This window comes from Orycteropus afer, unplaced genomic scaffold (assembly GCF_000298275.1).
Source record: "Orycteropus afer afer isolate SDZICR_OR568_19922 unplaced genomic scaffold, OryAfe1.0 scaffold00160, whole genome shotgun sequence".
NCBI classification, from domain to species: Eukaryota; Metazoa; Chordata; class Mammalia; order Tubulidentata; family Orycteropodidae; genus Orycteropus; species Orycteropus afer.
In genome coordinates this window covers 106640-130659 of record NW_006921747.1, presented here as the reverse complement: position 1 = coordinate 130659, position 24020 = coordinate 106640, and the positions used below count along the sequence as shown (strand labels likewise).

Sequence of the window (24020 nt, the reverse complement as noted above, 5' to 3'; positions counted from 1 at the left end):
TTCTTTTTGTGGACTGTGATGGTCTGTTGTCTCCGAGGCATTGTTGCATTGCTGTATTTAGATCTCTGTTAACTGTTTGTGAAGAGCAGCCAAGGATGATTCAGGCTCTTCTTGGTGGTTTTTTATCGTTGGCCCATTGGTGGAGAAGGAGGTAGTGGCTCTCGCTCAGTAAACGAAGTTGCAGGAGGTGTGGGTTGTAGTTGTGTCTTATGGGGACTGTTGTTGTCTCCCACTCAATCAGACACAAATTACAATCGAATAACCTTTAAAAAACTTGTCAGTCTTGCAGGTCCTGAGTGTCTTTGGGGTTTCTGTAAAGCAAAACGTGTTCTTAAGCTCCAGGAATCTGTGAGAGTGCTGTCTATTTAAATATCCAAAATATTCAAGCCACTTTTTAAACCTTCAAAATGGTAGCACTCTCCAGACGGGCAAAAGTCCACAGCTCCAGGAATCTGTGAGAGCGCTGTCTCTTTAAATATCCAAAATAGTCAAGCCGCTTTTTAAACCTTCAAAATGGCAGCATCCTCCAGACGGGCAAAAGTCCACAGCTCAGCCCACCTTTCTCTTCACCTTCTCCATTTGTTCCCCAGCCACTGTGCACAGGGACTGTGCCTTTTTACTTGCTGACCTTGGGTTTGTCAGCCTCAGCAGCCAGCAGCTGCCTGAGTGAAGAAAGGCCTCTGGCTTCAGTGGGCCGGGAGCAGGAGGCAGAGCTGAAGCTCAAAATTGAGGTGCTTTCACCCAGCCCCTAGAGCCTGGCACTTTGAACTCAGACTTCAAGCCTCCATAATTGTGAGAGTAAACATCTGTTTGTTAAAGCCATCCCATTTGTAGTATATTTCTGTTATAGCACCTCCAGGTAACCAAAACACTGTTCATGGATAACCATCTCACTGAAAGATTTCCCACATTCGCTGCATATGTAGGGCTTCAGTCCAGTGTGGATTCTCTGATGAACCACAAGGTTGGAGCTATGACTGAATGTTTTGCCACACTCCTTACACTTATATGGCTTCTCTCCTGTGTGGATTCTCTCATGTACCATAAGATTTACACTCTGCCTAAAGGCTTTCCCACACTCATTACATATATATTTCTTTTGAGCCTGAATTGTCTTATTTGTTGCAGCATCTGAGCATTGACTACTATCTTCTTCAAATTTCTGGTCATTCACTTCTGTGAATGTTTTATTGTCCTTAACTGTCTTTTGTTTGAAATTTCTTGTCTTTCTCCTCATTTTCTCCTGCTTGGAGCATCCCAGTGGCCTCTTTAGTCTTCTCTCCCTTTTCAGAGGCTTTGTAAATCATGACTTCTGTGGCAACACCTATGTGGAATCTTCTCAGAAGTACAATGAGATTCTGATTCTTCAGGATTGATGCTTTGGAATCAAAACCTCTTCCATCCCAGTTTCACCATCTTCATTCCTGTGAACTGCAGCCTCATAGTAAAGGATCTGCCCAGCAGATTGTGCCTAATTTTCTGCTTGGATTCAGTGAGGAAGTTCCTACTAGGGTCTTGAATCACAAAAGCGCTGGACCCACATCTTGAAACAAAGCGGAGACGGAGTCACATCACCGACTCCCCACCACACCTCACCTCAGCTTCTGCCCTTCTAAGACCCCAAGTTTTACAGAATAGAATTGCTCCAAAGGGTTTTCTTGGCTATAATCTATATGTGAGTAGAAAAAAGTGAGTAGAGTGAGTAGAGGCCCATGTATTTTCAGATCAACAGGCCTTTTTCCAGTTGGAGACAAAGATTCTAAGAACTTATCTGGACTCAGTAGAAAGTGTGCCATGATTTTATTTATCACTATCATAAATAATCAAGGTGCTCTGGTAGCAGAGTGCCTAAGGCATCTGACTGCTAACCAGAAGGTTAGTGGTTCAAACCCACTAGCTGCCTCTTGGAAGGAAGACGGTGCAATCTACTTCCGTAAAGATTTACCGCCTCGGAAACCCAATGAGGGTCAATGGCAGTGGGTTTTTTTGTTTGTTTGTTTTATCATAAATAATCAATGGAAAAGTGAGTAGAGCCCCACATATTTGCCATCCTTGATATTTGTTGTTGTTGTTAAGTGCTGTTGTATTAAAATGAATACTACAGCAAGAAAATGGATCCAGGACTATGAGGGAGGAGGAAGTCCAGAAACAAATCAGGGGCCCTAACAACATTTTGCATGTTCCAAAATCTCAGGCTCTCATCTATCCAGAAAGCTCAAAAGCTAAAGCTCCATTTCAGAGTCTTTGCCTCTCTCAATTGGCAGGACCTCTCTTTTAAGTTGGCTCAACTCACACCCCCATTCCAGCCCTAGGAATCCCCACCCAGGTTTTGCTCTATGGGAAAGGCCTGTGCTGCTCTCAGGAAAGATAGTGTCAGGTTCTGATCATAGCAGTGCTTTCCTGGTTCCATCCTGGCTAATCTCATTTTGGTGCCAGGAGCCTGCCGACTTCCCAGCAGCCTCGCCCAGGCTGACACAGCGATCCCTCCCCAGCCCCATGGCAAACACCCAATGTGCTCCTGAACAGCTGGGGGTGGGAGTGAGGCAAAGACCAAAGGTCACGTCCACTCCCTAGTCCAGACAGAAAGAGGCAGAGGGGAGAGCTTCTCTGAGCATCCTGTTCCAAGCTATCTTCTCCTCTCAGCTGATCAAGTCCCCACCCATCATTTCAGTTTCCCTTGATGGCTACTGATGTTGGAAACACAGAGAGAGGGCTTGACCACAAACCAGCCAGTGGTTTTGTGTGCATCAAGCTGAGGCTGTGGAGATAACACCCAGTGAGTGGAAAGTTCCACAGAGAAGTCGGTGAAAGATCCAGTGTAGAGCCACAAGGTGTAGCTTGTCAGAAATCACTTAAACAATCTCTGGGCCAAATAGGACAAAGGACAAAGGCCAAGCCAAGGTTTGGTGCATGGTGAACAGTAAAACTCATGTGTTGTTGTCTGTCATAGAGTCGTCCCCTGAGTCATGATGACCCCTTACAGTACAGAATAGAACTGCTCCATAGGGTTTACTTAGCTGTAATCATTATGGAAGCAGTCCACCAGACCTTTCTTCTGCAGAATCGCTGGATGGGATCGAACCACCGACCTCTGGGTTAGCAGCTGATCAAAAACCACTTGCACCAGAGCCTTGTTAATAACAAGATCTCACAGGTAATCTGGAGCCAAAGACCTAAGGTCCACAAGACTATGGACCCCACGCTCTTAAATTCTATGCTATCTGACTCCATCAGTGTTATGGGTGAATTATGTTCCCCAAAAAGATATGTGGGAAAACAAACAAGTAAACAGATATGTTGAAGTGCTAAGCCCTGTACCTGTGAATGTGACCCTGTTTGGAAATAGGATCTTTGAAGATATTATCAGTTGTGTTAACATGAGGTCATACTAAGTAAGGTGGGTCCTAATCCAGTATGAATAGTGTCCTTATTAAAGAGCAGAAGATATACAGAGATAGGGAGACACAGAAAGGACACGTGTAACACTGCAGCTGCAAGCCAAGGAACCCCTGGGGCTACATGAAGCTAAGACAGAGAGGCAGGGAACAGATTCTCCCTCAAAGCTTCAGAAGGAATCAACATGACCAACACCCTAATCTCCAACTCTTTGCCTTCAGAAATGTGTGACAACAAATCTCTATTCTTATAACCTGTCCAGCGTGTGGTGTTTTGTTATGACAGCCAAGGAAACCAACATAACCAGTCAATCCCAAACCTAGAGATCAGTGATCTCTAAGATCAAAGCTCCAAGAGATAGCTATTAGAATACTTTACACAGTTTATTAAAAACACAGATCTCAGGGCCCCACATAGGAGACTCTGATTCTAAAGGCCCGAGTATTTGCACTGTTAACAAGTCCCACGCAAATTCCACTGCAAAGCCATAATCAGGAACTGCAGTGTGGAGCCCATACTCTGTAGCAGGAGCCTGCCCCTTCACATGGCTCCCACAGTTCTGTGTCAGGGAGTTGACAGATTACAGACTGAGGAACACAGGCACAGAAGGGCATCGAAGGTCCTCCCAACTCTCAGATTCTGTAGCCACCTCACCCTGCTCTTCCCTGGGACCCCTTGTAATTCACTCCATGGAGCAGTTGCAATCCTCACACACTGCTTGGGGGTGTTAGAGAGGCTGGTACAAGCCCCAGAAATTTATACTGAGCCCCAGCTGATGGTGGGGGAATTTCTGAGATGCCAGTCCTTATCCACACTCCCTCCCCTGTCACCACAGCACAGTCCTCCTTGCTGCTCTCCCCTCCATTGGGCACCCATGGGTCATTTATCCTTCATGGAACTTCAGTTGATCTAATTCGCTAAACATTATCCCTAGCAGAAGCAGAACTCAGCCAGGGGATCCAGGACCTCACACGCTTCTCTCCAACCTATTCCTCACCATTAAGAGCTTGATACAAATGACATGGTGCAGAACCCAGGCAGGCAGTAGGTGATGCATGTTTAACCCCTGAATGACAGAAGGACGCATCCAAATGCCCTTGCATCCTTCACGAAATCAGGCAAAAACTGCTTCTTGGAAATCTGTCAATTCAGAGCTAAACCCAAGGGAACACATCCCCTCCCTATATCAGAGCTGCTCTAAGGAGGCAATCAGGCTGTTATCCTCCTTCTTTTCCTCCAATCTGCATCCACATAAAAAGAGGTGACAAGAATCTTCAAAAGTAGCACAGAAGAGAGAAAAGAAGGCATACAAGTAATGTGGAGCCTCCAGGAAGGAGGGGGAAAGTGCAGGTGGAGCAGGCGCTCCCAGGAGTGATTCAGAGTCTGGCTCTGCTACTTATTGTTTGGTTAAGTTACTTAAATTTACTTGTCTCATCTGTAAAATGCAGATAATACTGCCCATCTCACAGAGTTGCCATGGTAATTAACTAAAGTAATAGACAGTTCTTACTAATAAAGCAACATTTTTAAATAATAGCCGTGACCACTCTAAAAAAAAAAAAATAATAATAAATAGAGTAGCCCTGTGATGCAATGGTTAAGCACTTAGCTGCTAACCAAAAGGTTTGTGATTCAAACCTACCCAGAAGCTCCATGGGAAACAGACTTGGCAATCTGCTCCCATAGAGATCGTTGTTGCTATTGTTGTTAGGTGTTGTCAACTTGGCTCTGACTCATAGTGACCCCACGTACAACAGGACAAAACACTGCCTGGTCCTGTGCCAGGCTCACAATCCCTGCTATACCAGAGCCCATTGTTGTAGCCAATGTGTCAATCCATCTCATTGAGGGTCTTCCCCTTTTCCATTCACCCTCCACTTTGCCAAGTATGATATCCTTCTCCAGGGAATGGTCCCTTCTGACAACATGAACAAAGTAAGTGAGATGAATTCTGGCCATTCTCGCTTCCAAGTAGCATTCCAGCTGCACTTCTTCCAGGACAGATCTGTTAGTTCTTTTAGCAGTCCACGGTACTTTCAGCATTCTTTACCAGCACCACAACTCAAAAGCATCAACTCTTCCTTGGTCTTCCTTGTTCATTGTCCAGCTCTCATATGCATATAAGGTGATTAACATGCCATGGCTTAGGTTAGGCACACCTTAGTCTTCAAGGAGACATCTTACTCTTCAGCACTTGAAAGGGGTATTTTACAGCAGATGTGCCCAGTGCAATACGTAGTCTGATAACCCTAGCTTCTACCCAATTCTCAAAGGGGGGGTCTGTGGCCTGAATAAGATTAAAAATTGCTATATGGAATATCTATTTTCTTTTTTGCAAAGAATGTTCCTAGAAAGTTCACAAGAAATTGTTAACACTGGCTTTCTCTGGTGAGGGGAAAATCTAGAAACCTGGGATGAAAAAGAGACTTATTTTTCATTGTACTATTTTCTATTATTTGAATTTGCAATCTACTTCCGTAGAGATACCCCCTCAGAAACCCAAGGAGGGGTCACTATGAGTCGGAACTGACCCAAGGGCAGTAAGTTTGGTTTTTGGTTTATAGGCATGTATTATGTCTTCAATTAAACAAGCCCAAACAACTGCATTGGAGAGAAAAGGGGTCTCGCAACCATCTAGAAACTCATCTGAACTCCTCTGTATTGGCATCATTAGCCAGAGGGTCTCACTTGGCAAAAATTATGTCTGTTTTCTCCAGTCACAATGGACATGCTTCTAGGAGAAAAGAACAATTGCTGTGGAGATTTTCCATTGCAGCATCAATTTATGATGCTTGGGAGGTGACTTAGGTGTATGTGGGTTTGAACAGTGTTGCTGCTGCAGCTGCTCCTTTTCCAGCATTGGAACAGAGCCATCTGGCATGAGTCTCCAGCTCTTAAATCAGTCTGGCTTGCAGACACCCTTGATTTCTTAAGGTGTGCAGTGAGAAGGCTGGGAAAGGAAGCATGGGGACCCCATCAGAGTGAAGCATGCAAAATAGAAACACATGGACAGCTCCCTGGCTTCCCAGGTCAGCCCAGCTGCTGCAGTGATTTATAAGAGGCTGAGCCAAGTCCCCACTGCTCCAGACCAAAAGGACAGAGGAAGAGGCAGAGAGAAGCAGGTCACACCTGCATGTTCCCATTCCTCCTTCTTGGGAAGGGCTTTGTTTACTTGCAGACTGCAGGTGGTGGCAGCTGGGCCTGCAAACACCATTGCAAGACCAGTTGGCGTGGTTCAATCAGGTCACTTGAGCCACTCTGTTATCACTTCCCATCCAAAACTTGCTTCCTGCCTAATTCCCTCTGGCCGACTCACCACACAGCCTTACAGAAGAGACGTGGCCTAATTTATAAACAGACACATGGGATCTGCAGTATGAGAGGCCTTCACTTTTGTTGTGAGCCTGGGTAAGTTTCAGCAAGGCTTCACTGTTGTAAGTAGATAGTAATCCCTTATGTTTGTAGAGCACTGTAGTGTTAACAAAACACTTCAACTATAATCTCTATAAGGCTTATCACTGGCACCCATTTTACAGATGAGAAAACTGAAGGCTCAATGACTCCTCAATGTCTGCCTTTCCCCCATCTAGTGAGAGGCATGGATAGCGTCGGCACCCAATATTAATTTGTTGGTGAATTAAACAATTATTGAATGAATTGATCCATCCATAAAGAGGAAGGGGGTATGCAGTGGAGTCACCTCGTACCAGAAAGAGAGCCAATCATGCACATAAGTTTGCAATTTCATCTTCAGTGATATCACATTTGTAGCTTGAAATTGGTTGTGGTGGGAGTAATTTGACCAAGGTGGTAGCAGATGACACAAATCAAATTTCATTTTTTTTTTTTCCCAAAGAACCAGCTTTCTAGCATACTGGATATAACTCTGGGTGGCCAGTTGGTTAAGTGTTGGGCTGTTCATTGAAGGGTTAGTGGTTTGAGTCTACCCAGAGATGCTTTGGAAGAAAGGCCTTGTGATGCCCTTCTGAAAAATCGGCCATTGAAAATTCTATGGAATGACAGCTTCAGCAGCATACACTAAAAATTGAAATGATACAGAGAAGATTAGCATGGCTCCTGCACAAGGATAACATGCAAATTTGTGAAGCATTCCATAGTTTTTTGTTACATTGTGGGGATTGCAATCAATGTCCTGAAACAAAATGTGTATGAACTGTTGAATGGAAAACAAGTTCGCTCTGTAAACTTTCACCCAAATCACAATGAAAAGTTAAAAAAACAAAAAAACCCTATGGAGCACAGTTCTACTCTGACACATATATGGTTGTGTCAATACATGTGACAACTGATTTTTGGTTTTTCAAAAAAAAAAAGGAGGAGAAAGTACTAAAGGGCTAAATAAAGAATGTTTATTACTTCAACATACATGTATAAATGCTAGATATGTAAGACAGTGGGGTAAGCTGGTGGAGAGCAGCAAATATTTGAAATACACCTTATGTTCTCAAGGCACATCCATTCTCAAGCATAAACGAATCACCTGGGGATCTTGGTAAAATGCAGATTCTGGTTCAGTGGGTCTAGGAGGGACCTGAGATTCTACACATTGAACAAGCTCCCAGGTTCCCAGGTTATGTCAATGCTACCCATATGCAGACCAAACCTAGAGAAGCAAGGATCTGGGAGGTTACTGTGGGCTGGCTCTGGGCCAGTGTAGTTTCAAATGTTCAATATCTATTAACACATTTAATCCTCACACCACTCCGTTACCATAGGGTCAATTCTGACTCATTGCAACCCTATAAGAGAAAATAGAACTGCCCCATGGGGTCTCCAAGGCTGTAATCTTCATGGAAGCAGACTGCCACATCTTTCCCCTATGGAAAACCTAGCCGATAGGTTCGAACTCCCAACCTTCTAGTTAGCAGCTGAGCACTTAACCAGTGTACCACCAGGGATTCTTCCCTCACACACTTGGTGTATAATATTTTTATCCACCGCTTGCAAATGAGACCGTAGAGGTCCAAGGTCACCTAGCTGGTAAATAGCAAAGCCACCTCTCAAACTCAGGTAGTCTGGATCAAGGAATGAGGAGTTAGCCTAAAACTCTATCTGGTTGGAACTTTTGAGTTGATTTTCTGTCTTAAAAATGAATATTCTTGCCTCTCCTCTCTCTTCCCACGCTCTCCTTTTATTCACTGCCCATTTTCTACTTCACTACCCACAATTACTACCAGAGAAGAGAAAAGGAGAAGTGAGAATGCTCAAACTCATCAAGTGCAACGTCCTCAAAACACTGAAAGCTCAATAGGCTCCCCCTCCTCTCCCACAGGCAGCCCTTCTCAGAGCTGGCTTGCGCACACCATCTAGTCATCTTCCCAAGGCCCTTGCCCAGGGCCAGTCCTGTTTGTTCTGAAAATTCCATTTCTTGGGGAAAGTGGCAGGCACCTCTGTGATCCTTCAGGGCCTCTTACCTAATTCCTCGGCAGGTGCTGAGTGTGACACTAGACTCTTCTGCTTTCCTCACTGTCCCATGGTAAAAGCAATGATCCTAGCAAGGAGAAAGGAGGTGGTCAGCTAAAGAACAATGTAGAAACATGAAATTCACATGAAATTTCTCATGAAATTCACAAATGATTTGCACCAATTTAAAAAAAAAAAAAAAAAAACAGTATCGTTGAGTTGATTCTGACTCACGTCAACTCTATAGGACAGAAGAACAGAACTGCCCCATAGGGTTTCCAAGGCTATAAATTTTTACAGAAGCAGACTGTCACATCTTTATCCTGTGGAGTGGCGATGGGTTTGAATCACTGACTTTTTGGTTAGCATGTGAGGACTTAACCACTGTACCACCAGGCCTTCTCATATGATTAATAGTTCCTTATCTATCTACCTTAACCTTATAGCACTTTACAATTTATAAAGAGCTTTCCATTTTATCATTTTGATTCTCAGAATTATCCTGTGAGTTCGAGTAGGACTGACGTCATTATCCCCATTGAATAGATGAAGAAACCAAGATTTAGAGGACCAAAGGGATCTGCCAACATTCTCACTGTTAGCTGGAGAACCAAGTTTTTTAGATTCTCATTCAGCACTCTTTCCATGACACAAGGTTGGAGACAAGATACGCAGGCTTCTGAAAGATCCTGCTGCCTCCAGAGTCTCCTTTGTGAACCCCTATAGTGGGTTAAATAATGTGCCCCCAAAATTCATATCCCCCAGAATATCAGAATGTGAACTCATTTGGAAATAGGGTCTTTGTGGATGTAATTAAGGTAAGGTCATACTGGATTCTAGTGGCTGGTTCTTTCTAAGAAGAGAAAAGAGAAAGACACACAAAGAAGGCTACATGTAGACAGAGGAAAAGACTTAAGTGATGTTGCCACAAATGAAAGGATACCAAGGATTGCTAACAGCCACCAGAAACTAGGAAGAGGTGAGGAAGAATCCTTCCCTAAAGCTTTCAGAGGGAGCATGGCCCTGCTGACACCTTGACTTTGAACTTCTGGTCTCCCAAACTGTGAAAGAATACATTTCTGTTGTTTTTAGCTCTGTTGTTTGTGGTAATTTGGTACAGAAATGCTAGGATGCTAATACACCCCCATCTCTTCCTCAGCTCATGATGATCTTCCTCCCATGAAACCCTCCACACCTGGATCATACTTAATTGGGCACTTATGTCCATGAGTTTAATGCTACTCTATAGTCATTGCCATTGCCTCATGGCCATCTAGTCTTCTCAACAAGGCTGCCTTTCTCCATCACAATAAACCACCATTGAAAACCAGATGCACCAACCAGGCACTGCATTAGGCCCTGGAGATGCAATAATGAGCAGACACAGTTACAGTCCTATAAGCATTCATAGAGCTTGCAGCCTTGTGAGAACCAATCAATAATTAAAAGATAGAAATCGTAAAGAAACTCTTGAAAGGGAAGTTTGAGGTGCTAGCAGAGTCTAACCACACCACTTAGCAAGCAAACCAGGACACTGTTGAGAGTGATAAAATGCCAAACCAGGCAAACAGCACAAACTAGGACTATCCCAGGTAACTGAGGTATAATAGCAAGAGACACATTCCTACAAGCTTCTTCCCAAGTAAGTCAAGAGAAATAAGCTTGTCAGATAGAGAGAAGGTAAAATCCTCTGGTGGAGCCAGATTCTGGAGAGGTCTTAAAAAGGACACAAGCGATATTGTTGCAGACATGACACTTCCTCTTTTCCCCTAATACCTTAAGCCTAAGCAGGGTCAATCATAAATGTTCTTGCCTTTCTTTGCCCATGAAAAAATCCAAGTGTTCCATCAATGCTTGCTTGCAGTGTTCTGTCCCCAGCAGGCAGGGATGTGACCCAGGAGAGAGCTAACCCGTTTGTCTATTCTCTTGCTCCACACACTCCCAGCTCCAGGCATGAATATAGCTAAATAATTAAATTCATCCATTTTGGCATGCTCCAGGCCTGGGTTTACAGCCAGGATCCCATACCTACCCACTACATAATAGTTCCTCAGTCTCTCTGATCTTCTGTGTCTACAGCCCCTACCTCACAGGGTGGTTGTGAGAATATCATAAATAAAGGAGCTAGTGCAATGTGCCTGGCCTAGAGCAGCAGGCAATAAACATGAGTGAGCTTATTATCATTATCATTATTATTAAAGTCTCCTTAGTCAAAGGCAGAATGTAGCCTCAAGGGCCCTGGAAGCCACCAAGGGGCTGAATCCATGGCCCTAGCCTCACCAATTCTACATTCTCCCCATCTGAACAATGCAGCTAGATTAGAGCATAAAGGCCAAGCTGGCACTCAACTCAGGGTTATTCTCTGGACCACAGGTGCCCTTTTATCTACTGATAATGCACTGGCAGCAGCAAGGCTCCTCTGTCCATTCAAGCTCACGAAGTGGGAATGAGGGATGTGTACTACCCCACCCCATCCTTCCCCACCCCCGCATCAAACTTACCTGGACTTTAAACAAGTAAGACCACAATTTTCAGAGAAACGCAAAGGGAAGTTCCCTCACTTCCCTCCCCAGGCCAGGGGACATCCACAAGCACCTATGAAAGGAAGCCAAACCTTCCTTCCAGCCAGGATTTCTCTGTTGTCAAATGTTAGCTTGGCACCTGGCTTCTCCACCCACCCCTGGGCTCTGGGACCTGGGGGCTGAACATCAAGCACTGAAGTTCTAAACATGGCCCTTAGAACTCAGCAAGGGGCAAGGAACTCCAAGGCATAGTGTTATTCAAGGGTGAGGAGTGAGCTAGTTCTCCCAGGAAGGGGATACAGGATACTATGTGGTAAATGGTGCTCTGAGAAGTTGAAGGGAGTCAAAGATAAAAAAATAAATAAACATAATTCAAATTCAGGGATAGCTTTGAAGAAGCCCTGCACATCTTCTAATCTTGGAATGATGCTGATGTTTATCACAGCCTGAATGCCCTCTGCAATAGTATAGCCACTGACTTTTGGGTGAAGTGCCTAAGGCATTTGACTGTGAACCAGAAGGCTGGCAGTTCAAACCCACCAGCCACTTCTTGGAAGGAAGGTTGGGCAATCTACTTCCATAGTGACACTGCCTCAGAAACCCAAGGAGAGATAACTATGAGTTGGGTCTGACTCCATGGCAATGGGTTTGGTTTTGGTTTACAATTTGCAAAGAGCTCTCACATACATTATCTCACATGATAATAATACCTGCCATTGACTAACAATCAGAGCTAAGTCAATCTAGCTCTTACTCATCTTAGCATACGTTGATGTTTTGCCTTTTAATTCTGACCATGACCTTATGATACAGTTATTATTACTGACATTTTTTAAAGGGAAAACTAAAGATTAGAGTAGTTTTAAGTCATTCACAAGGTCATGCAACAGCCAGACTCCAGACTCCAGTCTCTGAACCATTCCCAACTGGCCAGCATTGTGCTTGGGACTCCAAAGTAATAGTTTCTAATGCTCCACCCCACCACCATCGTGTGAGTAACCAAACCAAAACCAAACCAAACATGTGAGGTAGGAAAAAAAAAAAAAAAAAGAACTCCAAACTCACTGCCATTGAGTCGATTTTGACTCATAGTGACCCCCCTATTGGGTTTCTGAGGTAGTAAATCTTTACGGAAGTAGATTGCCCCATCTTTCTTCCACAGAGCAGCTGGTGGGTTTGAACCTCCAACTTCTGATTAGCAGTCAAATGCCTTAGGCACTGCAGCCAGCAGAGCTCCTTTTTGTGAGGTAACCAAATCCAAAACCAACTCACTGCCACTGAGTCAATTCCAACTCATAGCAACCCCCACTGGATTTCTGAGGTGGTAAATCTTTACAGAAGTCGATTGTTCCATCTTTCTTCCACGGAGCAGCTGGTGGGTTTGAACCTCCAACCTTCTGGTTAGCAGGCAAATGCCTTAGGCACTGTGCCACTGGAGCTTCTTTGTGTGAGGTACAGAAAGGGAAAAAAAAAAATTGTTGCTGTTGAACGGATTCCAATTAATGGCAGCCCCATGTGCTTCAGTAGAACTGCACCCCATAGGGTTTTCTTATGGAAGCAGATAGCCAGGCCTTTTTCTGCAGTGCTGCTGGGTGGTTTTGAATCCCTAACCTTTCAGTTAGTTGCTGAGAGCAAACTGTTTGCAACACACAGAAATCTCCAGGAAGAGGTGGCAGTGTTTTTCTAATTTATGATGAATAAAGTGAGGCTCATGAGAGTAAGTGAACTGATCCTAATATAAACAAGACTCAAGCCTATGTCTATGTCTCTCTCTACATCCCATCCCCAGCTTACTAAGCTGTGCTGCCTCTCCTAATGGGTAGCATCAGAGTGTATAACGGTTAATTTGCCAAAGCTTTATTATCCTCTAGCTCCAGAGGAGAGGAGCTCTGGTGGCACAGTGGGTAAAGCTTTCAGCAGCTAACCAAAAGGTCAGTGGTTCAAACTCACAAGCCGCTCTATGGGAGAAAGATGGGGCAGTCTGATTCCATAAAGATTACAGCCTTGGAAACCCTATGGGGCAGTTCTACTTTGTGCTATAGGGTTACTATGAGTGAGAATTAACTTGATGGCAGTGGGTTTGGTTTCTCCAGCACGAGAGGATACTAAGTGGTTATCTAAACATGGGCAGGCTGCTTTTCTTTTTCTCCTCTCAATTTCATCATCTGTAAAATGTGGGGTTGGAAGAGCTGTTTATAAATTACCATAAAAACGAGTGATTCATTTTACCCTTCCACAGCACTGAGAGTCAGCTATTACCATATCCAATTAGATGAGGAAACTCAAAACCAGTGTGGTCAAAAGGGTTGCTTAAGGTCACATAGCTAGAAAAAGCCACAACTATAGACCTGGCCTTCAGACCCCAAGCTCTGTAAGTCTTTCTCCTGGAACACATTCACAGACCATTCCCCAAATGACCTGACCTAGATTAGGGCTATATCCTAAAGGATTGGCTGATGAGTCTTGACTAGGTTCCCAGAATGCCCCCTAACCCAGGCCAAGTTTGAAAACAGCCTCACAATTTGGGTCAAGTGCAGCTAAATGGTTTATTGCATTCCTCTCTCTCTTTGAATTAGCTTCCAAATAAGAGTGTTGGCTAGGAACCATGTAGGCCTGATAGGACTGGGTAAGAGGGTTGCAAGAAGCCAGTAATGGGGTGTTACAGATTGCATTATGGTCCCCAAAAATGTATGTTGTAAATTCTAACTTTTATGCCTATGATTATAATCCCACTTGGGAATGGGCTGTCTTTGATATATTAATGAGATAGGATTAGTATAGGATGTATCTTGAGTCAATGTCTTTTGAGATATAAAATAGATTAAGCAATTGAGCAGAGATAGATGGAGTAAGAAAATGCCAAGACACATGGAGATCTCCCAGAAAACAGGAAGGAGAAGCTGAAGAGACAAGGACTTTTCTCCAGAACCGACAGAGAAAAAAGCCTTCCCCTTGAGCCGGCTCCCTGAATTCAGACTTCTAGCCTCCTAAACTAGGGGAAAACAAATTGCTGCTTGTTAAAGCCATGAGGTCTCTCATGGTTTGAGTCCCTGGGTGGCACAAATGGTTAAGTGCCTGACCACTAGCCAAAAGGTCGGTAGCTGGAATCTACCCAGAGATGCCTCAGAAGAAAGGTCTGTCCATAAAGTTCTCAGCCTTGAAAATCATATAGAGCACAGTTGTACTCTGATACATGTGGGGTTGCCATGAGTCAGAATTGATTCAGCAGCAACTAGATTTTTGGTTTTGGGTCCTATGTTTCAGCTAAAATGCACTTCAATCAACAAGGCCTTCTGGAAGGAAGGGGACTCTGGTGATGAGGGGAAGCACTTTCTACTCTTCTGTTTTTGAAAGACCATTACAACATCTCTGCCTGATGCAAAAGCTGAGGGCATAAAGAACAAGGACATTATCAGAGTCATGAAGTCACAGCATTCCATTTCAGCTTCTTGGCCCAAGGGAGCCACCCCAAGGGGCTTTCACAGCAGGAAGCATGAGCTCATGGCAAACTTGTGGACTGAGACCCATTCTTGAGCTCTAGGGTACAGAAGCCAAATTCAGAGGAGGGTGATTTTGAGGCCTTAACTGCTAGGGCTGTTCTAAGCATCCTGTGTCCACCCTCATCCCCAGAGCCAAAAAACAGAGGTTTCAATGAAGAGAAGAGACATTTTGACCAAGAGACATTGAGAGAAGTATAGATTCGAGAGGTTGGAGTCACTACTGGACAGCTCCCTGGGAGATGAGAAGACCCAGCTGACTTGTTTGCTGTAGGCATTGGCCATATTACCAATTTCCTTATCCTTAGAGTGACCTTATTGAAGACAGTGTTGATCTTCACAATAAACCATCCTCATTTCTCCACTCTCTTTTGTTCTTCAATGCTCTGATTCATCCAACTATCCAACTATCCCTCAACTACCTAATTACTATGCTCTAGATCTCTTAAAGTTACCAAAACTTAACTGTCCTGTGTTCTTCTCTCCATTCAGGGATAAATTGATAAACTGATTGTTGTTGTTAGTTGCCACTGAGTAGATTCAGACTCATGACATCTCCATGTTTGCACAGTAGAACTGTTTCTTAGGGTTTTCAAAGTTATGTATGACCTTTCAAAAGCAGACACTGGGCCTGTCTTCTGAGCCACCTCTGGGGTCAGCTAGTAACTGGGGGCTTAAACATTTGTACCACTCAGGGACTCCTAACGATTGATAGTGACTGTCTTGCTAGACATTTGCACTCCAGCATAGTATTTTAAAAAATAGGCCATGTAAGAATCTCAGGTTCCATGGGAACACTGAAGCAGAGGACCACTCTTGCTGTCCTCCAAACCACATCTCGCAGGTCCCCATATCACTAAAGTACATTACGCTTTGCCCCAGAGACAGAAGACCACTGCTCCTTCCAGAGTGCGACTTTTCTTCCCTCCTTGTCCCACCAGCAGCTCAGAGTCTGAGAAAGGTCACTCTAATCCAGGTTCCTTATCCTCAAACTGCTGACATTATGCTGTTGTTGTTGTTACGTGCCATCGAGTTGGACCCTGACTCATAGAGACCCCTCCTTGGGTTTCCAAGGCAGTATCACTATGGAAATAGATTGCCCAACTTTCCTTGGCTAGATAATTCTTTGTTATGGAGCTGTCCTTTGCATTATAGGATGTTCAGCAGCATCTCTGTCCTTTACCCACTAGATGCCAGTAGCACCCCCACTCAATTTGTCTCTAGACATTGTCAGTGTCCCTTAGGGTCAATATTACTCCTGGTTGAGAACCACTGCTGTAATCCTACAAATTCTAATAGGCACCATAGTAGAAAGAGCTAGCAACCATGAAATGTGTATAATTTACTACCTTAAATGCCCACCAGTGGGATGTGGTAAAAGCAAACATACATATATCTGCATAACCAATTGAAAACCATTTTTCAAATGACAGATCTTCGACTTTCTACAAACATCCCTACTCAAAAACACCTTTGAGGGGGGAAAAAAAATACAATATAAAGATAGCAAACTTTTTAAAGTCTGGTGAAACCCCTGAGACATGGCCCCTAATCATCCATTTGGCCTAGAATTGAACTCACACCCATGTCTTCCAGCCAAACATTCGGCATATAACCTGAACATTTATATCAGGTAGGTACACTCTTTAAAACAATCAACCATGGAAAATCAGAAGGGCAGTAGTTGCATAAGGAGCTAGCTCAGAGGGCAGGAATGCATAGCAAAGAGAGACATAGGGAAAATGTAACCACAGGGAAGAAGTAGGAAGAAAGCTGTAACATTATGGAGATTACAATCAATGTCATGAAACAAAATGTGTATGAACTGTAGAATGGAAAATGAATTTGCTCTGTAACATTCACCCAAATTAAAAAAAAAAAAAAAAAGGAAAAACTTTTTAACCTAAAATCACTTTAAAAAGACAGACTATAATTAATGACTACCAAAGGCAAGGAGAAACCAAAACCAAGGGGGACGGGAGTATTTACTGCTTAAAAAGGTACTACACATTGTTTAGGGTGATGAAAAAGTTTTGGAAATAGATAGTGGTGATGGTAGCACAATATTCTGACTGTAATTAACGTCACTGAACTTTACTACAATAAAATATTTTAATAATTAAAAAGGCAGACTACAAAATTTGTGTGCATGGAGATTACAACTCTGGAAGCCTTACACATTCAGATGAAAAACAAAAAAAAACAAACCCATTGCCATAGAGTCAATTCTGAGTCATAGTGACCCTACAGGACAGAGTAGAACTGCCAAGGCTGTAAATCTTTCTGGAAGCAGACTGTCTCATCTTTGTCCCATGGAGTGGCTGGTAGGTCCAAACTGTCAAACTTTTGGTAAACAGCCCAAACATCCAATTGGGTGAGATGACAGAATTACTGGTAAGTCATTGCTTCCACTTAAAGTTTTGATAATGTATTGGTAATCAACATAAGGCATGTCCCTGGATAGTGCAATTAACTTGCTTGGCCAGAGGTGCCTCACAAGAAAGGTCTGGTGATCTATTTCTGAAAATCAGCCATTGAAAACTCTATGGCTTTTCCTACTCTGACACACATGGGGTCACCATGAGTCACGATTGACTCAATGGCAGCTGTTTTTTTTTTTTTTAATTAACATAAAGTATTGCTTACCGTGATTACACCCATTTTAATTAGTTGTCATTAAAATATACTATTTGCTTGTTTGGCCATTTTAGCCAGGACAGGAGAGGGGATAATTGTGAAACAACAAACCCACATTTTGCTTTTCCTGCTCGCTTCCTTCATCTTCATCAGGGGTAATAGTTACTCCAGGAATAACCATCTCTATCACTTGTCTCAGGAGCTCTGGTGGCGTAGTGCCTAAGGTACTTAACTGCTAACCAGAAGGCTGGCAGTTCAAACAGACCAGCCCTTCCTTGGAAGGAAGATTGGGCAATCTATTTCCCTAGTGATACCACCTTGGAAACCCCAAGGAGGGGTTGCTATGAGTTGGGTCTGACTCGACGGCACACAACAACATCGCTTGTCTCATCAGTCCCTACGAGGAACAACCGGACAGGACAGGTGCTTGATAGGTATTTGTTGACCTGAACTTACCTCAGACTTCCGTGTGGTGGTTTGAGGGCTTCCACTTGGAGTATAGTGGGTTTCTGTGTAGGCTGGAGCAAAAAGGTCCCTGCAAAGAACAAAAATAGGCATTTGCATCATTAGTTGGTGACACAATCCTCCTGGTAACAGCAACTAGTGATATTAACTTAACCAGATAGGACCACCCATGCATTTCCATGCAGAAGAAACCAGGCTAAGGAACAAACAGAAAACAAGGGAAAGTTTGTTATTAATTGGATATTCATTTGTATCATCATTTAGTTCAAGCACAATCAGATGAAGCAGACAGAACTAAAGCAATGGTTCAACTTATTCTGTGTCCTGGAGAAATACAGATGCAAACATGTGCACAAAATGTTCCAGGATGCATGAGTTGTACTTTGTTTCTCTAATGATCTGCCAGCACCATGTCCACTAATTTTTACTAACAGCACACCAATTTTTCTTTAAGACAATATCTCTTCCTTGTTGGATGTAGTTTGGTGAGACTATCAACCAACATATCCTATCCAGTTCTGACCCATGATCTAAGCCAAGATGATGGAATAGTGTTGCAAGGACTGAGCAGACAAAAGTGATTCATCCATTCCTTTGTTCCTGCTACATGGCTTCCTGGAGCTGCCTTTCCCTGTCCTTTCTGAGGCCTAGTAGTGCAGATTTCCTAAGGCCTGGTGTTTCTGTACATTACCCTTTGAATAAATTCTTTTTTTTTTCCCTTTAAAATTGAACATTGGTTTCTCTCTTGCCACAGACCCCTCAGAACTGAGATAAGAATCCCTCACCAAAGACAAGGCAATACCAAATAAGGTTCCCAGAATTTCTCTGAAAGTTAAAAGAAAAACGAAAGAACCAAACAGATGTTTCAAGCAGCTCAACCACATTAAAAGCAGAATGGATCTATAGAGAGTCAAGGCCAAGGGGGCAAAAAAGGTTTCTAATGGAAGGCATCATTAAAAATCAGAGTCCAACACAAAAGAATGACGTGGATATATATGTACTAATGTGGGAAGATGTCTAAAATAGAGTCAGATAAAAATAGTAATTATGGAAAAGTTTGTATTATAAAAGTACATTTTAATGAAAAAATAATACTGGCATACATGAGTGAAGGCATTAAAAACAAATAGAATAACAAGTGCTTACTCTTAATGGTGGTTATCTCAGGGGATTAAAGATATTCATTATCTAAATTACAAATTTCTAAAATTGGCTGAATTTTTTTCTAATTATCATGCATTTATTTTGAAAGCTAAATAACAAAGTTAAAACTGACTTTTAAAAAAGAAAATGGAGCTGAGGCCAACACAGAAAAGCCAAGGAATCATCAGAGATCACCTAGGTTTGGAAGAGGTGACATTTTCCAGAAACAGAGGGTCAGCTGAGAGAATGTCTCTAGTCACCTGAAGCTGTGAGTTCCGGGACTCCTGACTCTTAGATTCCTGGTTCCCTCCACCCCCAGTGTGAAGTCAGAAAAAAATGCGACAAGAACTGTCTCTTGCAATATGTCAGGCCTTCAACATCTAGACTTGAGCAAAAAAAGAAAAAGAAACACAGCAGGAAAATGTAGAAATAAAGTAAAGCACAAAAACCAGCTTGTGTAGGGTTCTCAATCACATGGAAAATCTGGGTCAGTGGCTAACACGCCAGATTCTTTCTCCTCAGCTCTTTCTCTCTCTCCTCAGTATCTCACCAGGATCCAAGGGAAAGGTCACTCATTTGTTTGAGGGAGATAAACTATAAGCAATAGAGGGCAGAGGCTTCAATGAAGGAAGTAATTAATTACTGAGGAACGAATGAACGAGTAATTCAGCATACTAGCCCTTTAGAGTGTGGTCTGGAGTCTCAGACTGAGTTTTCAATTTCAGCTCTGACATTTACTATCTCTGGCCAAGAGCAAGGTACTTTACCTCTCTGAATCTCTGTATGCTCTTCTAAGAAAAGGTAGATAGTATAACTACCTTGACAGGACTATGATTTTTACATAGCACACGTAAAGTGGAGCTCAGTAAGTTAGTGATTATCATTATTGATTCTAACAGGGATTGATGGAAGAACCCAGAAAAACATGAAATGTACCTGCTTCTCCCCCAACTCTTTCCAGCTATCAATGCTCCAGTAAGTCATTTGAGAGAGGTAATAAGAAGCAATTAGCTCATTCCTGCCACCCACTTCCTGGGTCTGCTTTCACAGTCTGCCTGGACTGTATAATGGTGAGAGGTTAGAGTTTAATGATTCATCCCGGGTGCCAATGGAGAAATGTGAATTTTCCAACAGGAAATGCACTCCTGGTAAATACATGCTCAGCCTCTTCTGAGTCTTAGAGTGAAAATATACATCCAGTAACATTAAGATGCTCCAAAGAGAACAATCCAAATTTAGCCCCAAGGTAGCCATCTTCTTGTCAGCCTCAAGTCACAAGTCCTCAGAAGGATAAGAAACTCTTTTGTAGTTTCTTATTCTGAAGATCTGTCCTCATTATCATAGAACTTACAGAGTTTCAGCACTGCAAGAGACCTGAGAAATCACTGAGCCATACTCACTAGACTGTGGGTTCCCTGAGAGCAGGGACAAACATTTTCCCCAGCAGCCAGCACCTAACCAGCAGGCAAAATGCAGCTGCCATTGATTCCAACCTATGGAGACTTCATGTGTGTCAGAATAGAACTGTGCTCCATAGGGTTTTCAATGGCTGACTTTTCTGAAGTAGATCACCAGGTGTTTCTTCCAAGACACCTCTAGGTGGACTGAACCCTCCAAACTTTGGTGAGCAGCTGAGTGTGTTAACCTTTTGCACCAAGGGACTCTAGCAGGCAGGCAGTACATGTTTATTTTGTGAGTGAGTGAGTGAGTAGATGAAGAAATGAATGAGTGAAGTGCTCACTTCGGCAGCACATATACTAAAATTGGAATGATACAGAGAAGATTAGCATGGCCCCTGCACTAGGATGACACATAAATTCATGAAGCATTCCATATTTTTTGATGACAGATGCTAAAACCAACCAATGTGTCCACAATACCACATTGCCCTTAACACCAAACATTAGGCTATATAGATAAACACATAAACACCTGAGATGATCAGACAGATACCTAACATGGAAAAGGATGGTCATGTAAGAGAGCAAGCAGATTATCTGTTGTAGGCTCAGAGGTCAGAGTGAGGGCCAGTGCATGTGGATTACAGATAGACGGTTTTGGGTTCAATTGTAAGAACTTTCTCCAACTACTATATATGGTCAAAAATGGAGTAGACAGACTCAGGAGCTCCCAGTCCCTGGCAGTGTTCAGTGAATAGAGGTATACTCTAGACCAAGGATAGACTCAGCTGAGGCTAATCTTGTACAGACACCAATGATACAAAATACCTGCAGTCCTTACAGAAACAATAGAAGACAGACACAGAGTAATACCTCACAGACATCCCAACAGTATGGGAGAGAGATCCAATAGAGCTACTACCTCAGGACCATAGTACTGGGGTACACCAGACTCAATTGGCACAACAAAATACATAAAAGCATTGCTCCACATCCTACATTGGTGAGTAGTGACTGGGGTCTTAAAAGCTTTCAAGCAGCCATCTAAGATGCAGCTAATGGTCTCCTACCGTCAGAAGTGAAGAAGAACGCCCCCCCCCCAAAAAAAAGGGCATTTAGAAGCAATCAACCCTAGGACACAATGGCCCTCAAGACCAGAAGAACTGGATGGTGCCCAGCTACCAATGCCAACCACTCAGGAAAGGATCAAACCTGGATAGAGTGGGAGGGAAAACGTGGAACAAAATCCAAAAACTCAATAATGACCAGAATTACTGGTCAGATGAAATCTGGTGAGACTCCCAATACTATGGCCCTGAAATACATTTGGCGCCTGGAAGAAAACTCACACCCAGGGGTGGGCTCTCAGCCCAATAGTTAACAAGATGTACACACAGACCACTCAACCCAGGATGCCGCACCCACACACTCAATGGTAATATATCCCTTAGAGCAATAGACCATGTGACACCAAAGGACCAATATTCAAACTGAGGAAATGCAGGACAAACAAGAGTGCATAATTATGAGGGGCACAGAGGGAGAGTTGCAGGGTAGGGAGGGGAGGAGACTGGGTTAGGGTTGGACATAATGAATGGGGAATGAAACTAAATGTACGCGTGATGTTGAATGTAAAACAAACTCTTAAAATAAAAATAAATGAATGAGTGAATGAACAAATAAATGAATGAATGAACAATGCTTCAACCTACTACAGTAATCTGCTGATAGTCATTAAACAGTTGCTTGAACACCGCCAGGGACTGGGAGCTCCTGAGTCTGTCTACTCCATTTTTGACCATATATAGTAGTTGGAGAAAGTTCTTACAATTGAACCAAAAACCGTCTATCTGTAATCCACATGCACTGGCCCTCACTCTGACCTCTGAGCCTACAACAGATAATCTGCTTGCTCTCTTACATGACCATCCTTTTCCATGTTAGGTGTCATTGAGTGGATTTTTGACTCACAGCAACCACATGTGACAGAGTAGAACCCCATAGTTTTCTTGGCTGTAATCTTTATAGAAGCACATCACCAGGTCTTTTCTCCTGTGGAGCCACTGGGTAGGTCTGAATCACCAACCTTTTGGTTTGTGGCCTAGCACTTAACCATTGTGCCACCAAGATTCCTTTCCCATGGCCTAGGACCTAGCTAAAAAGGCAAAATTGTCAGGCTCCAACCCCAGATCTACTAAATCAGACAGAAACTCTGGGGTTGGGTTCAGGAGTCTGTTTTTAACCGCCCTCCAGGTGATTCTAGTACACACTCAAATTTAGAGCCACACCCTAGACCACAAACTCAATATATTTTTAAGCCAGACAAACTTCAAAAGTGACTAAAAGTATCTTATTGTCCCAGCTTCCATTGCCTACCCACCTCAACCACACCTTGGATCATTCTGAGCCTGGGAAACTCAAAAAGGTTACAATTATCATCAGTAACATGTATTTACTTTGCTAAGAAGGAGCCCTGGTACTACAACAGTAAATTCCCAGCTGCTAGCCAAAAGGTTGGCAGTTGGAATGCACCCAGCAGCTCTGTGATAGAAGGACTTGGAGATCTGTTTCCATAAAGATGACTGCCTAGGAAACTCTATGGGGCAGTTCTACCATTACATGGTATCACTGAGTTGGAATCGACTTGATGGCACTCAAGAACAACAATAACACGGTGCTAAGAGCTTGCTTTATTTCATTTAACCTTCACAATACACTTGTGACATAGGTACTGTTGTTTTTGTTAGGTCCCATCACGTCAATTTCTACTCAAAGCAACCCCACATGACAGAGTAGAACTCCTCCATCGGGTTTTCTAGGCTGTTATCTTTATGGGAACAGATCACGTCTTTTTCCAACAGAGCTGTTGGGTGGGTTCAAAGTGTCAACCTTTCAGTAAACAGCCGAGTACTTAACTGATGCGCCAGCAGGACTCCTTCTCCATTTTGTAGTTGAGGACACTGTGACTCAGTATATGTTGTGACCTGTCTCAATTCTCATAGCACAGTGTCAGAGACAGATTTCAAATCCAAGTCTATTGGACTTGCCACGCTTTTAAGGCAGTTTGCTGTTCTGTCTCACTTAGAAGATGGAAGCATAAAACTGAGGCATTGCCAGGAACAGTTTCCAGACCACAATTTAATGATTATGATAGCAGCCTTGAGGGTATATATGATGTCACAAAACTGTAGACCATTAGCTCTTAAGAGACAGGGTACATATGTAGAGAAGAGCAACCAGTACCAATACCATTTGTCCTAGAGTAGACTCTGCCTCATGGTGAGCCCATGTGTGTCAGAGCAGAACTAGACTCCACAGGGTTTTGATGGCTGATTTTCCAGAAGTAGATCACCAGGTCTGTTTTCCAAGGCACCTCTGGTGGACTCAAGGAGCTCTGGTGGTGTAGTGCCTAAGGCATTTGACTGCTAACCAGAAGGTTGGTGGTTCAAATCCACCAGCCACTCCACAGAAGGAAGACGGGGCAATCTACTTCTTAAAGATTTACTGCCTTGGAAACCCAAAAGGTTTCACTATGA

The 24020-nt window shown here is 43.2% G+C and overlaps 1 protein-coding gene, 1 non-coding gene and 1 pseudogene across 2 annotated transcripts in view; 2 read left to right on the top strand and 1 right to left on the bottom strand.

Moving 5' to 3' along the window:
* ADAM19 (ADAM metallopeptidase domain 19) overlaps positions 1-24020 on the bottom strand; it is a 127189-nt gene that overhangs the window by 67374 nt on the left and 35795 nt on the right. The window contains exons 4-5 of the mRNA XM_007946396.1: positions 17933-18011; positions 8832-8908 (exon numbers count right to left, since the gene is read on the bottom strand). Of these exons, the coding sequence (XP_007944587.1) occupies positions 8832-8908; positions 17933-18011 (156 nt within the window). The remainder of the gene's footprint in view (positions 1-8831; positions 8909-17932; positions 18012-24020) is intronic.
* LOC122150526 lies at positions 7419-7518 on the top strand (annotated as a pseudogene).
* On the top strand, positions 20818-20924 carry LOC122150525. The gene has a single exon (XR_006163712.1). It is a non-coding gene; the product is annotated as a U6 spliceosomal RNA (small nuclear RNA).